Source organism: Lynx canadensis, chromosome B4, assembly GCF_007474595.2.
Source record: "Lynx canadensis isolate LIC74 chromosome B4, mLynCan4.pri.v2, whole genome shotgun sequence".
Taxonomy (NCBI): domain Eukaryota; kingdom Metazoa; phylum Chordata; class Mammalia; order Carnivora; family Felidae; genus Lynx; species Lynx canadensis.
Window position 1 is genome coordinate 69346443 of NC_044309.1, and position 15499 is coordinate 69361941.

General features: G+C 36.1%; 1 protein-coding gene across 11 annotated transcripts in view; it reads left to right on the forward strand.

Annotated features, from left to right (window-relative positions):
* PPHLN1 (periphilin 1) overlaps positions 1-15499 on the forward strand; it is a 145329-nt gene that overhangs the window by 67668 nt on the left and 62162 nt on the right. For 7 of the 11 annotated variants that reach the window (XM_030322349.2, XM_030322357.1, XM_032593949.1 and 4 more), the window contains 3 exons: positions 1709-1765; positions 4690-4769; positions 7599-7718. In XM_030322349.2, the coding sequence (XP_030178209.1) occupies positions 1709-1765; positions 4690-4769; positions 7599-7718 (257 nt within the window). The remainder of the gene's footprint in view (positions 1-1708; positions 1766-4689; positions 4770-7598; positions 7719-15499) is intronic. The other 4 variants (XM_032593948.1, XM_032593951.1, XM_030322354.1 and 1 more) reach the window with 1 other exon arrangement.

Sequence of the window (15499 nt, forward strand, 5' to 3'; positions counted from 1 at the left end):
ATAAATCAATAAACACAGCAGCTGTAGTGTGTTGATAGACTGACTCTCCAGGGGAACAGCACATGATTTGTGGTATTTGCCATGGAGTGAATACTACCATCTCAGGCTACCGATGTGGAGTCACTGAACTTGGAGTTTGGAAGAGATGTGGACAAACCACGATTATCAGCTAATATGAGCCATCCCTAGACTCCAGACACGTCTTGTAAATTGTCAGTGTTCTCATCTCTTGATCTACAAAGAATTTGAAGCAAGTTAATAAACACATAACAAAAAAGGATTCAGTAAATTGGTGAAGAATATTCTATAGGAGAAACATGTGACAATAAAAGTCAGAGTAAATGCCACTGTGAAGGTGCTGAACAGTTGTAGTTGAATAAGGATTTAGCTAAAACAAAGAACTGTTCAGTAATAGTGTTCACAGTGTACTTTAGAAAAAAAAAACAACAGATCACCTGCTGAGGAGGAAGAAAAATTGTCCTGATGACAGATCAGTTAACACAGGGAGAGGATATTGCATCTTTTAACAACATTCTTGCAGAAGTAGGACGGCAAATGTTGGCATATTTCTTAAAATATATTTTTGAAGTTTATTTATTTTGAGAGAGAATGAGAGAGCACACGTGTGCAGGGCAAAAAGAGGGAGAGAGAATCCCAGGCAGGCTCAATACTGTCAGTGCAGAGCACAAGTGCGTGGCTTGTACTCACAAACTGAGATCATGACCTGAGCTGAAATCAAGAGTCTTGACACTCAGCTGACTGGGCCATCCAGGCAGCCCCTTAAAATATTTTTTTAATGCAAGGTGCTAACTGTACCAAAACAATTCTCAGAAAAAAATTAAAGTGGCAATTTGAGATCTGTACTAGAAAATTTTGTAATGTTAAGGAGTTTGCATCTTATTGGAAAGATATCTGGGAGCTCTTATTAGCATATTTATGCTATTTAAACTTAATTATGTTTGCATCACTAAGCGATGTGTGGGTAAGGAAGCTAACAAAATATTTACAAGATTGTAAATATGGGGCAATTAGGGATTCTAGCAAGACAGTAGTTGTGGATTTGTTTATAAAGAAAATCCATATATGAGAAATTTTGTATGAAAAGAAGTAGCAAGATTTAGTAATGGGCTACTTTTGAGAGTAAGTCAGAATGACCTTTGCAGATAGTTACTGTAAGCCCAGGTAACTGATATGATACACCATGAAAACTTTGCCAGTATTCTTTTTAATTCCTAGTGGTGATTCATCTTTCTCTCTTGAGAGTGTGTGTGTGTGTGTGTGTGCGTGCGTGCGTGCGTGTGTCATTTTTAACCAATCCTTTGCCAACTTGATGATGATTAGAATAGGTGCTTACAGTGATGAGTAAAACCTGATCCTTGTCTTCAGCTTTAGGTGTCTTATCATATAACCCTTTTCTCATTCTTTTCTGCTCATGCTATCCTTGGTTAGCCTAATCTTAACACTTTGTTATTATACCCAATTAGCTTCTGATCTTAAAAACAGAAATTTTCTCCTGTTTGTTCTTAGTCTTCAGTGGCTGTTGCTCAGGCAGCCCAATTTGAAGGCAGGGTAGAAAAGAAAGGGTTTAGGGTCACCAGCAAATACTCAGAAGTTCCTGTTCTCATCACTCCTACTTCTGGGTTCTTCTCTTGTCCCTCCTGGGCACAGAGGTGCTGGTGTTAATTCCTCCTTGCCCACCTTTCCCTAGAGTCCATCCGTGCTGGTGCCTCCTACAAACGGCAGAATGAAGGAAATCCAGAAAGAGGTGAGTTTTGAGCTAGATTTTGATTTGGGATTGTGAAGGGGTGGGGGACTTGAATTGAAAGAGGTTACAGAAATGGGAAAAGTGTATAACTGCTCCATTAGTCTTTAGTTGGAACCAGAATTAAAATGTTTTTTAATGTTTATTTATTTTTGAGACACACACACACACACACACACACACACCCCATATAGACGTGAGCAGGGGAGGGACAGAGAGAGAGGGAGAAACAGAATCTGAAGCAGGTTCTAGGCTCTGAGCTCACCAGGCACTGAGCTGTGAGCACAGAGCCCGACATGGGGTTCTCACAAACTATGAGATCATGACCTGAGCTAAAGTCGGACGCTTAACTGAGCCACCCAGGTGCCCCCAGAATTTAATAGTAATAGATATAGGTGGTAGGATATGGAGGGAATATGTGAGTGGGTTGTCTGGGCTAACCATTCCTGGTCAGGAATAGCCACCTCAAAGGAGATGGAGATCTGTAGAATAAACAAACCATTGACACATAGGACCTGATAACAGGAGGATCAGAGAATGTCTTTTTACCTTTTCTGTGTTCTTTCTGTTGTAGCATCCTTTTTCTTTATTCTTTGCTTCTTGCCTGTCCCTGCCCTTCATGCAACAGGTATATATGAGTAGATGTGGAGATATGATCTACCACTTGCTCTGCCTTCAGTATTCTTTGCTTCTGCACACTGAGATTGGTTGAAATCTGCTTAAATTAGCCCTTAATGCAGCTATAATCTGGGAAGATCCTAAGACTACATTTGGTACTGTAATTGACATACCTGCAGTGCTGATTTCGTGTTTGTCAGATTTTGCTGAGTAAGAGATTAACAGCTGCTTGTTCCATGGCTAGCTTTGTGTCAGAATTGAGAGCTTATAAATACACCTTTAATTAGCATAGTTTGCTGTGCTGATTGGTCAAGCCCTCAACTTCTTTCAAGCAATTGCTTATCTTAATAGAATGGGGAGGTCACTGTATCCTAAGGGTAGAAAAATAATTTATCTTTTCACCTAATTTTTGACTTACTGTTTTCTTTTTTTTTTTTTAATTTTTTTTTTCAACGTTTTTATTTATTTTTGGGACAGAAAGAGACAGAGCATGAACGGGGGAGGGGCAGAGAGAGAGGGAGACACAGAATCGGAAACAGGCTCCAGGCTCCGAGCCATCGGCCCAGAGCCTGACGCGGGGCTCGAACTCACGGACCGTGAGATCGTGACCTGGCTGAAGTCGGACGCTTAACCGACTGCGCCACCCAGGCGCCCCTTGACTTACTGTTTTCTTAAAGGACTTGAACGAGGTAGGCCCTGGCTATTCAGAAATAAGCTATGATACTTGGAGCTTTTGGTGCAGTGGAATAGACCGACACTGTCACAATATGATGTGGAATTTGCCATATGCAATGGAAATACAGTAGAAAATGACTAAATAAACCGTGTTCTTAATCATTTTGGGATGTAGGGATGGTTGGTATTTTTTGGTTTTTAAGGTCTACAAGAATTTTTAAAATGATTTTATTGTGAAAGCCTCTTAACATCACAAGTTAAAAGATTCTAGGATTAACGTCTTTTATAAGACTGTTGGAGTCTCAGAGGTAGAATACTGTGCCTAGAGCAGGCATTCTCATCCTTGGCGCTGTTGACATTTGAGGCTGGATAATTCTTTGTTGGGAGATGTTGTTTTGTGCATTTGTAGGGTGTTCTGGCAACATCCCCAGCCTCTACTTACTGTGTGCCAATGGCACTCTACCACTGGTGACAGTAAAAAATTACCAGATGTCCCTGGGGAGGTGAGAGAAGTGCCTGCAGTGAAAGGCTTTCCAGGTTTGTAGGACATTGGAAAGAGATGTTATTCACTATTGCCCTTGAGCCTTTAGGCTCTTACTTAGCAATCTTGACCATGGCAGGAAGAGCTTAAGAGGCTTTGTGACTGAAGCTGGCTTTGCCTCAGTTTCAAGGTCGTTTTGTCTTTGCTTTTGCTCTTGACTGCTTTCTTGGCCCTAACCCACTGTCTAGTCTTGACCAGCTTCCATGTCACTCCAAACTTAGTGGCACCTTCTCCTTTTCTCTGCAGTTTAATTTTGTCAGTTTTCTTAGCAATGTAGAGCAGAAAATTTATATTATATTTGACACATACAAATAGTTTAATGAAATGTTTTTGTATCAGTAACAGCTCATCGTTATTTTTATGATTATATTTAACTAAAACAATTTTCTGTGTTGTTGAACTGACTAAAGTAATCTTGTTTAAATCTAGTTTCTGGCTTCAGTTTCTATAAAAATGATGATATATATATAGCACTACATTAGTGTCTATAGTGACTGAAGATAAAGGGTAATGATTATCTCACACAGATTTATTTTTAACCACTTAACAAATATTTGGGTACTCATTCATACCAGGCATTGGATTGGTGCTCCATATTATAATTTTTCTAGTTTTCATTTTTTAAACTAAACATTTCAGGAAATATCTGCTATATTTCCCTACATACCCCTTGCTTTGAGCTGTCATTTAATTAGCTAGTTCTCTTTGTGGTATTTATATAATAACTACTCTTGAATTTTTATTGTGATAAAAGTTAGCTTTTAGGAACTTGGAGGAGGAAGCATTTATGAGTTTAGTCTTTTGCCATTCTGAAGGTCTTCTCAGTGGTTCTGTGTTGGCTAACTGGCCTTGATATGGCCTGAATTGTCAAATATGATGTCCATTGGTTCTAGGTTATTTGAAATTTCTTATGGTGCACAGCCCTGGAAAGAGATAGGTGGACTTAGGTATTACCAGATTTAACTTAATAATGTAATGAAGACTTCACTACTAAAATGAATTTATGACGCCCCCTCTCATTTATTCAATTACAAAGTCACTCTAATTGAAAACAAATGAGCTAGAAAATTGCATTTTATGTTTTCTTAAACAGGTAAAGAGAGACCTGTTCAGTCTTTAAAAACATCAAGAGACACTTCACCCTCAAGTTCTTCAGCAGTTCCTTCATCAAAGGTTTGTTATATTTTAAAAATCAGTTTAAAGAGGAATTACAAAGTAAACGAGATGGACTGTCTGGTACAGGTGCTTTTATTCTTTACTGTCAAACTTAATGAGGATAATTTGCTGCATTTAAATATTTGAATCTTAAGTAACCACAACTTGAAGGTAGCTATCAAAATAAATGAGCAGTTTTCTCAAAGACTTTTTTTCCACAGATTATGCTAAAATTGGTACTTCAGCCATTGCGCATCTTGACCATAACAAGATGGGGATGAATATTCATATAGGGCATATTTGATGGGACTGTGCTTTTATTTTGGGAGACATGAGTAAGGCAGAGACCTAACATTTATTGTATAACTACTTGATTCTAGTTATATTTTAATATATATATTTTTTGTATGCATACAGAAATCCCATGGTATAAGTAGTTAGATCCATTTTATAGAAAAGGCTCAGGAGTTAAATAATTTTCTCAAATTATTTCACTGGTTCTTTCAAACATTTCAAGAATACTAATCCTTCCCAAACTCTTCTAAAAAATAGAAGAGGAGGTAATACTTCTAGGCTCATTTTGAGGCCAGCATTACCTTTCTACCAAAACCAGACAAGAACAGTACGAGAAAAGAAAATTATAGGCCAGTATCTCTGAGAATGTACATGTGGAAATCTTCAACCAAAATACTGCCAAACCAAATTCAACAGCACATTAAAAGTAGCGTACACCATGATCATATGGGATTTATTCCAGGGATACAAGGATGATGAATTACCCACAAATCAAGCAGTGTGATATATTGCATCAGCAAAATGAAGGATAAAAATATATGATCATCTCAATAAATGCAAAAAAATAGCATTTGACAAAATTCAACATCCATTCATGATAAAACCTCTGAACAAACTGGGTATAGAGGAATAGAACCTCAACATAATAAAGGCCTGATATCGCAAGCCAGAGCTAACATCATACTCTGTGGTGAAAAGCTGAAAGCTTTTCCTTGAGATCAAGAACAAGACAATTGGCCCACTATTGCCACTTCTAACCAACATATGACTGGAAATCCTACCCATAACAGTTAGGTAAGAAAAAGATATTAAAAAACATCCAAATTGGGAAGGGAGAAGTAAGACTTTTTTTGTTTTGCAGGTGACATTATATATAGAAAACTCTTAAAGACTCCACCAAAAAGCTGTTAGAACTAATACATAAATTCGGTAAAGTTGCAGGATACAAAATCAATATGCAAAAGTTGCATTTCTATACACCAGTTATAAACTATAAAAAAGAAGATAAGAAAATATTCTCAGAGCACCTGGGTGGCTCAGTCAGTTAAGCGCCCGAGTTTGGCCTAGGTCATGATCTCGCGATTCGTGAGTTTGAGCCCCATGTAGGGCTCTGTGCTGACAGCTCAGAGCCTGGAGCCTACCTCAGATTCTGTGTCTCCCTCTCTTTCTGCTCCTCCCCTGCTTATCCTCTGTCTCTTTCTGTCTATTAAAAATAAATAAATGTTAAAAAAAAAAAAGAAAGAAGAGAGTCCCATTTACAGTAGCATCAAAAAGAATAAAGTACTTAGGAATAAATTTAGCCAAGGAGGTGAAATACCTTTACACTGAAAACTGTAAAACAGTGATGAAAAAAGTTGAAGAGTCGGATGCTTAACCCACTGAGCCACCCAGGTGCCCCTTTAGCTTAGAATTTTTATATCTTAGTCTGTAGCATAGGCCTGTAAACAGTATTGTGGGAATCAGGTGATCCAGAAAAAAACGATTTATTTTCTTCATTTTTATATTGACCTCATGAACTGATTGATCTTCTTCAAATGTTTTACTATAACTGATTTGTAACAGTGAATATGGAAACAAACAAAAAAAAAAAACTGAAGTACGAAGCACTAGTGATAGGTACTCTCAGGTCTGTTACTTGATTCTCACAACTACTTTGTAAAACTGAATATTATTAATACCTGTTTTGTAAATGTGGAAACCAAGGCTTCGCAGTGTCATTAATTATGCATATAAAATCATTTATCTAGCAAGTGATGAAGCTGGCATTCAAATCCTGTAACTCTAAATTCCACACATTGTTTAATATTGTATATGGTTGAAGAAGGGAAGCAGTGGAAATATCAAAAAATGAAATTTAAGGGGCGCCTGGGTGGCGCGGTCGGTTAAGCGTCCGACTTCAGCCAGGTCACGATCTCGCGGTCCGTGAGTTCGAGCCCCGCGTCGGGCTATGTGATGACGGCTCGGAGCCTGGAGCCTGTTTCCGATTCTGTGTCTCCCTCTCTCTCTGCCCCTCCCCCGTTCATGCTCTGTCTCTCTCTGTCCCAAAAATAAATAAACGTTGAAAAAAAATTTAAAAAAAAATGAAATTTAAGTGTATAAATTTTGTGTAAAGAGTATGATTTATGTAAATTATTATAAATTATGAAAATAGCATGTCTGACTTTTCTACTGCATTAATTAGGAATTCACCTTGATGACATTTTGGCATTATTTCATTGAATATAATAAAGATACAAAATTTAAATCAGTATGATGTCCTGTATATTTCAAATACTATTAGTATATTAATTTTTTTTGTTCTTTAAGATGAATTTTTAAAGCTCTATGTAAATGAAATTAGAAGTCAGATCTATTCTGTATGTCCAAAAGGAATTGCTACTTAGAGAAATTCTGTGTTGAATATTTTTGAAAAAGCAAATAAAAGATGTACTTGTTCTCTATATACATTTGGAGGCTTACATAATTATAAGTTAAGTGGATGTACTTCTTGATGTATTTGAAGTTTAAATGCTTTTGAGGATTGTAATAGAACTGTGCTTCTGTTTTTATTAGGTGTTAGACAAACCCAGTCGGCTAACCGAAAAGGAACTTGCTGAGGCTGCAAGCAAGTGGGCTGCTGAAAAGCTGGAAAAGGCAGATGAGAGTAACTTACCTGAAATTTCTGAGTATGAGGTAAGGCATAATGTCCCCTTTAGGTTTCACATAAAGAGTTTTGTCTGGATTTTAAATTATGGGTGGGAAATATTTGGTTTGTTCTAGTTCTGCAAAACACATATGGGGAAAACATCCTCATGAATTATTAACGTGTACCACACAGAGTAATAGTATGATTATGAATGACTCTGTGTTCAGTAATTGTACTATACCTGAATTTCTCTGGTAGTTTAGAAGTGAGAAAATAGTATAAATATGGAATATAAGGAGAATGCATTATATATAAGCTTCTTTTATTTTTATTTATTTATTTATTTATTTTTTTTTGTTAAAAGTATCTCTCGAAATCATGCTAAGCCACTAGTCATAACCAGCGAATTCAGAGCAAAAATCTGTTCAGACCTTAGATCTTGGACTGTATTTATATTACATGCTATTTCTCTGCAAATTATCTCATAAATATCTCAAGAAATGGAATTATTCATTGTTGGGTTACCTATGACCTTTGGTGAGTTTTGAGTACCAAAAGATGAGAGCATTTTTGGGTCCAAAGAATACTATTCATGAATCTTTGCATTAAAATATTTGAAAATGAACTCAAACTTCTCTGTATAACTTGTAACCTCTCTAATAGGGAAATGTAGATGTTTCATTGGCAAAATTAAGCTTTTCAATTCAAATGTTGGTCTAAGATTATTTTGGCATGATATACAGAAAATATAAAAATCTCTGTACCATGACCAATTACATAGATTTGAAAATTTCTGGCTTTTCAATAAATTTTAAGATACCTTTATTAGAAAATTCTTTGATAAAATGGATCAGGCAATGGAATTTGATATAAAACTCATATACCTACATAAATCTTTGTATACCTACAAACATTGTTTCCAGAGTAATAATGTACACTGCTCATAGAAAGTACAAACCAGTATAGACTCTATCAGTGCTTACACAAATAAAGCCTTTCATTTTTAAAATGCTGATTTGTCATTTAGATATCAATTGTTCTTAAGTAGATCAAGGTTTCCTTGTTATTGTACCTATTAAAGTAGATATTTATGTGTCTTTTTTTTTTTTTTTTTTTTTGAGTGAGAGAATGCATGCAGGGGAGAGGCAGAGGCAGAGGCAGAGGGAGAGAGAGAATCATAAGGAGGTTCCATGCCCAGCTCAGAGCCTGACATCTGGCTCTATCTCAGTACCGTGAGATCACAACTTGAGCCAAAATCAAGAGTCAGACACGTACCCAACTGAGCCATCCAGGCACTCCTATACGTATTCTTGAGTAAATATGTATCAACATGATCTAGCTGTTCCTTTTTGGCACCTTTTCAGCACAATTTTAAAGCATGAACAATAAAGTAATTTAACAGGGCCATTTTGTTTATATTCTTTAATAATTACAATAGTGCAATAGTGGGTTTTATATTAATCTATATACTCAAAATTGCTATTTTAGAGAACTGATAATTTTTCTCAGGATTTTAAAACTTCCAAAAATTCTGTTTTCTTGTTTGTTTAATACCCTTCAATTAGCAAGGCTTTATTAAGATATATTCATCACCCCCATCACTTTTTTTTTTTTTTTTTTTTTTAAGAGAGAGCGAGAGAAAGAGCACCAGCAGAGGAGAGGAGGAGAGGGTTGGGCTTGTTGGGGAGAGAGAGAGAATCCCAAGCAGGGTCTGTGCTCAGCACGGAGCCTGATGCAGGGCGGGTCCCCTGACCCTGGGACCATGGCCTGAACTGAAATTAAGAGTTGGAAGCTCAACTGACTGAGCCACCTAGGCACCCTTTCCCCCCCATCATTTTTTATGTCTCTTAATTAAAAAAAAATAATAAATAGTCCTCACTGTCAACCTGCCCTAGGTTTTAAATACTTCTGTTCTTTCATCATTGTTTGAATGGATCTTGACTGAATAGTCAGTCACATTGGGTCTTTTTAACCTCCTTATTTTTTCTCTTAAAATATGAACCGAATTTGCTAGATTTTGCATTAATAAGAAGCTAACAAGTAATAAAGAGCTAATTAATAAGTAGCTAATAAGTAATCAAGAGCTCCCTGTAAGTGGAGTCATAGGTCAGTCACAGTCTTTTGTTGGACCAAAGGCAAGGTGAGTGAGAGTAGGGTTGAGATCTCTTTATTATGTTTGTTACATGGTGTACATCATTAATGTCTTTTAAAAATTTTTTTTTCTTTTAGCATTTATTCATTTTTGAGAGACAGAGCATGAGTAAGGAAGGGGCAGAGAGAGAAGGAGACATAGAATCTAAAGTAGGCTCTAGGCTCTGAGCTGTCAGCATAGAGCCCAGTGCAGGGCTCGAACTCACTGACCATGAGATCATGACGTGAGCCAAAGTCAGACGCTTAACTGACTGAGCCACCCAGGTGCTCCCATCATTAATGTTGACTTGAGTAGCAGCATCAATTTATAGCCCTGTCTAAAATGTTTTTCAAGTTATAGTGATACTTTCTTATACTGGAAATAAAGCAGCTGGGAAATTTTTATGGTACTGTTGTTCTTTTATTTAAAAACTTAATCCCATAGGACACCTGGGTGACTCAGTTTGTTGAATGTTGGACTCTTGATCTCAGCTCAGGTCTTGATCACAGGATTCTGAGTTCAAGCCCCACATTGGCTCCACACTGGGTGTGAAGCCTACTTAAAAAAAGTCATTAAACAAAAGAACTTGATCCCACCATATCTTATTAAAGTTTTGCTCAGATAGTAAGTAACCTCTGTTCTCAGGCAGTTGTTAAATAGTTACTCATTTCAGTGATCTGTGCTTTTTGAGAAATAGAATTTTTTTTTAAGTAATTAAAAAAAAGTTTTTAAGTTCATTTATTTTGAGAGAGAGAGAGAAAGCATGAGTGGGGAAGTGCAGAGAGAGAGAGAGAGAGAGAGAATTCCAAGCAGGCTTTGCACTGTCATTGCAGACATGGGGCTCAAATCTGTGAACCATGAGATTATGATCTGAGCTGAAGTCAGATACTTAACCGACTGAGACACCCAGGTGCCCTAAGAAATAGAATTTTGACTTTAATTTTGTAAACTCATATCTGATTAGGTAAACTATAAGGAAAAAAGGCTTTGATGCGAAGAAAGACATTGGCATAGTACTGTGTGTGTGTGTGTGTGTGTGTGTGTTTAAATGTAGTTGTGGCAGTATTTTTATTTTATAAAATTTGGGTTTTTTTTTTTTAAGATTTTATTTTTTTTTAAGTAATTTCTACACCCAATATGGGGCTCTAACTCAAAAGCTGAGATCAAGAGCCCCTCACTCTACTGACTAAGCCACCCAGGTGCTCCTTCATGTTACTTATTAAGTAATGGTCCATGTACTTCAGAAACATTGTGTAGATTTATTTTTATGACTAAGGACAGATTAAATATTTAGCTTTCCAGTTTATCTTCTCTTGCTGCTGTGAATATAGTTTTAAACAATTTGGGAGACCATGTAATTTACCGAAAGTTCAGTGAAATTGAAGATACATTCAGTGATATGCTTAACCATTCAGGAATGTTGTAATTCAATCTGCTGTTCAGCTTTATACTTTTACCTTTTGGGCTCTAATAGAGATTTCCTGAAGTATTTGATAGAATAGTAATTCTAAAGAGTCTTAATGATCTGAGGGGAAGAAAATATTCTATTAGCCAGTATGTTTGGGAAATGCTAGATTTGAAACAGGTATGTTAGGGGTGTCTGGGTGGTTCAGTCAGTTAAACATCTGACTCTTGATTTTGGCCTAGGTCATGATCTCACGGTTCTTGGCTTTGAGGCCCTTGGGTTTGAGCCCTAAGTCAGACTCAGCACTGTAGGTGCAGAGCCTGCTTGGGATTCTCTCTGTCCCTCTCTCACTCTCCCCCTCCCTCTCTTGCACTCTTTCACTCTCTCTCAAAATAAATAAACTTTAAAAAAAAAAAAAGGTTACTTTGATATTGCAACACTTTTCAGGGATTTTAATATGTTAATATGCTCATCAGTGGTCTGTGAAAGGAAGATGGATAATAAAATTCACATAATTTAGCAGACTTGACTATGAAATTTTTCACAGTACGTATTTTAGGATTAGTATTTTAAGTTACATATTTTCAGAAAATAATACCATACTGGCTTTCTCATAGCTTATTTAAATTTGCTAAGTATTCATTCTGCATCTACTTATGTCAAACACTGCATTAGAGACACCATCCTAGCTGTCTGGGAGCTTACAGTCAAGTTTTGTAGAGACATAATTTACGATCCTCAAACAAATGGCCATCGGAGTTTAGCTTTTGGCTATCAGAATGAAAAGCAAATTACTTGGGGCTCTTAGAATGTCCCAGTAGAACAGTTGCTTCTTCCTATAGAAGAAAATTTTGACATTTTTCTTACTTAAATGTGAAAATATGATTTATGTTTTTCCACATGTAAAGTGTCATTTTCTACTTCAGTATCTGCTTACTTTCTCCATTGTGGAATACCTATCTTTAATAGCCCTCTTTCAAATTCATATTAATTCAGTGGAATCAGTAGTGTTTGAGATAAGAATCAAGGTCTTTCTTTCCCTTCCTGTTTTAAAATTTATGCTGCTTTTGTGGTCATGGATGCCCTTATTAAAGGTCATTATTGCCCTTATTAAAAATATTGTTTGGGGGCGCCTGGGTGGCGCAGTCGGTTAAGCGTCCGACTTCAGCCGGGTCACGATCTCACAGTCTGTGAGTTCGAGCCCCGCGTCAGGCTCTGGGCTGATGGCTCAGAGCCTGGAGCCTGTTTCCGATTCTGTGTCTCCCTCTCTCTCTGCCCCTCCCCTGTTCATGCTCTGTCTCTCTCTGTCCCAAAAATAAATAAACGTTGGAAAAAAAAATTAAAAAAAAAAAATATTGTTTGTACTTGTTAAATATACACTGAATGTATCTCAAGCACTTGTCTTGTTTTCCCTCTACAGTACCTTGAAAAATAGATATCTAATTATATAATTGTATAATTATATATAATTTGTTAATAAGCCCTTTTAGTGTCAATTTATTTTTTCTTCTTGTTTTCTAAAAACGTCTATCTGCTCTGATGTGCTTTCTGTGCTCATCAATTTATATTTTTGTGTGTAGGCCTAGAATTATGATAAAGCCTGAAATTTCTATCTTCATTGTGTTTTAAACTTCAACAGGTTTTTTTGTTTTGTTTTGTTTTTTGCATTAACTTAACTAAAATGGAATCTAGTGGCAGATTTTGATCTTGGGTTTTAGTCAGAACACTGGTTGTATAAGTAATCCAATTTCCTTAACATCATTCAAATCTAATTATTAACTTGGTGTTAGAAACCTGATACTGATACTGGGATTTCTATCTTAAGTACATAAAAATTTATCATCTTAACCATTGTTAACAAGGGTATAGCTCAGTGGTATTAAATACATTAGTATTATTGTATAGCCATCCACTGTTCATCCTCCTAACTCTTTTCACCTTGTAAAAGTAAAACTATACCCATTAAATGATAACTCCCGAAAGCAATTTATCAGTTTATTCTCCCAACCCCTGGCAACCACCATTATGTTTTCTGTCATTAAGATTTTGACTGCTCTAAGTATCTCATAGAAGTGGTTCATACAGTATTTGTCTTTTGTGATTGGCTATTTCATTTAGCATAATGTCTTCAAGGGTCATCCGTGTTATAGCATATTACAGAATTTCTTTCCTTATTAAGGCTGAACAATATTCCATTGTGTATATGTACCACATTGTGCTTATCCATTTATCTGTCAATAGATAACGTGGGTTGCTTCTACATTTTAGCTTTGTGAATAATGCTTCTATGAGCATGGGTGTACACCTATCTTCAAGACCCTGCTTTTAGTTATTTTGGATAGGTATTCAGAAGTGGAATTGCTGTATCATATGGTAATCATATTTTTAATTTTTGAGGAACTGCCATATTGTTTTCCACAGTGACTATACCATTTTACATTCCCACCAACAGTGCACAGGGGTCCCAATTTATCTACATCCTCACTATCAGTTGTAGTTTTCTGGGTTTTTTTTGTCTGTTTGTTTGTTTTTTGCTAGTAGTCACCCTAATGGATATGAGGTGGTATCTCATTGTAGTTTTGATTTACATTTCCCTAATGATTAGTGATGTTGAGCATTTTTCTTGTACTTAGTGGCCATTCATATATCTCCTTAGAAGAAATGTAAATTCAAGTCCATTGTTCATTTTTTAGTTATTTGTTTCATTGTTGTTGAGTTTTAGAAGTTCTCTATAAATTCTAGATATTAATCCCCCTTATCAGATACATGATTTACAGATATTTCTCCCATTCTGTGGGTTACTTTTTTACTCTGTTGATAGTGTTATTTAATAAGCAAAATTTTACATTTTTCAATAAGTCCAAGTTTTTTCTCTTTCTTTCTCTCTCTCTGTTTGGTTACCTGTGCCTTTGGTGTCATGTAGAAGAAATCATTGGCAAAGCTAAAGTCATGAAGCTTTTGTCCTATGTTTTCTTCTAAGAGTTTTATTGTTTTCGGTCCTACATTTAGGTCCTTGATCCATTGTGAGTTAATTTTTGTAGATGGTGTTAGGTAAGGATCCAGCTTCATTCTTTTGCATGTGGATATCCAGTATTCCCAGTTTCACTTGTTGAAAAGACTGTATTTTTCCCATTGAATGGTCTTGGTATCTTTGTTAAAAATCATTTGACGTATGTAAGAAGACTTATTTCTGGACTCTCTGTTCTATATATATCTGTCTGTATGCCAGTATTACACTGATTTGATTAATGGACCTTGGTAGTAAGTTTTGAAATAGGAAGTATAGGTCTTCTACTTTTGCTCTGTTTTTTTTCAAGGTTTATTTTGCTTATCTAGAGTCCCATGAGATTCCTTACAAATTTTTGTAGAGTTGGGTTTTTTTGTTTTGTTTTGTTTTAATTTCTGCAGAAAATCCCATTGGGATTTTGGTAGGGATTGCCTTGAATCTGTACATTGCTTTGGATGGTATTGACGTTTTAACAATACTGTCTTTCATTGTGTGAACGTGGGATGTGTTTCCATTTATTTATGTCTTCTTTCAGCAGTGTTTTTGTTGTTTTCATTATACAAGTTTTTCATCTCCTTGGTTAATTCCTAAGTTGTTTTTGTTTGTTTCTTTGTTTGTTTTATTTTATTTTATTTTTTTATTTTTTTGAGAGAGAGAGAGAGAGCAGCGGAGGGGCAGAGAGAGAGAGGGAGAAGGAGAATGCAGGGCTTGAACTCACAAACCATGAGATCATGACCTGAGCCAAAATCAAAAGTTGGATGCTTAACTGACTGAGCCACCCAGGCACCCCAGTTCCTAAGTATTTTATTCTGTTTGATACTATTGTAAATGGAATTGTTTTGTAATTTCCTTTTCAGATAATTCCATTGTTCATCTATAGAAACACAATTAATTTTTGTGTGCTGAGTTTGTACCTTGATACTTTGCTGAATTCATTTATCAGGGTGTGTGTGCATAATCTTTAGGGTTTTCTACATATAAGGTCATATCTGCAAACAGAGATAATTTTACTTATTCCTTTCTAATTTGCGTACCTTTCCTTTCTTCTCCTTTCCTACCACCCCCCCTCCCCTAACTGTTCTGGCTAAAACTCCCAGTACTGTTTTGCATAGAAGTGATGAAAGCAAGCATCCTTGCTTTGTTCATGATTTTAAAGAAAAATCTTTTAGCCTTTCAGTATCAAGTGTGATGTTTGCTGTAGTTTTTTCATATATGACTTTTATTATTTTGAGATGGTTTACTTCTATTCCTAGTTTGTTGAGTGTTTCATCATGAAAAGGTGTTA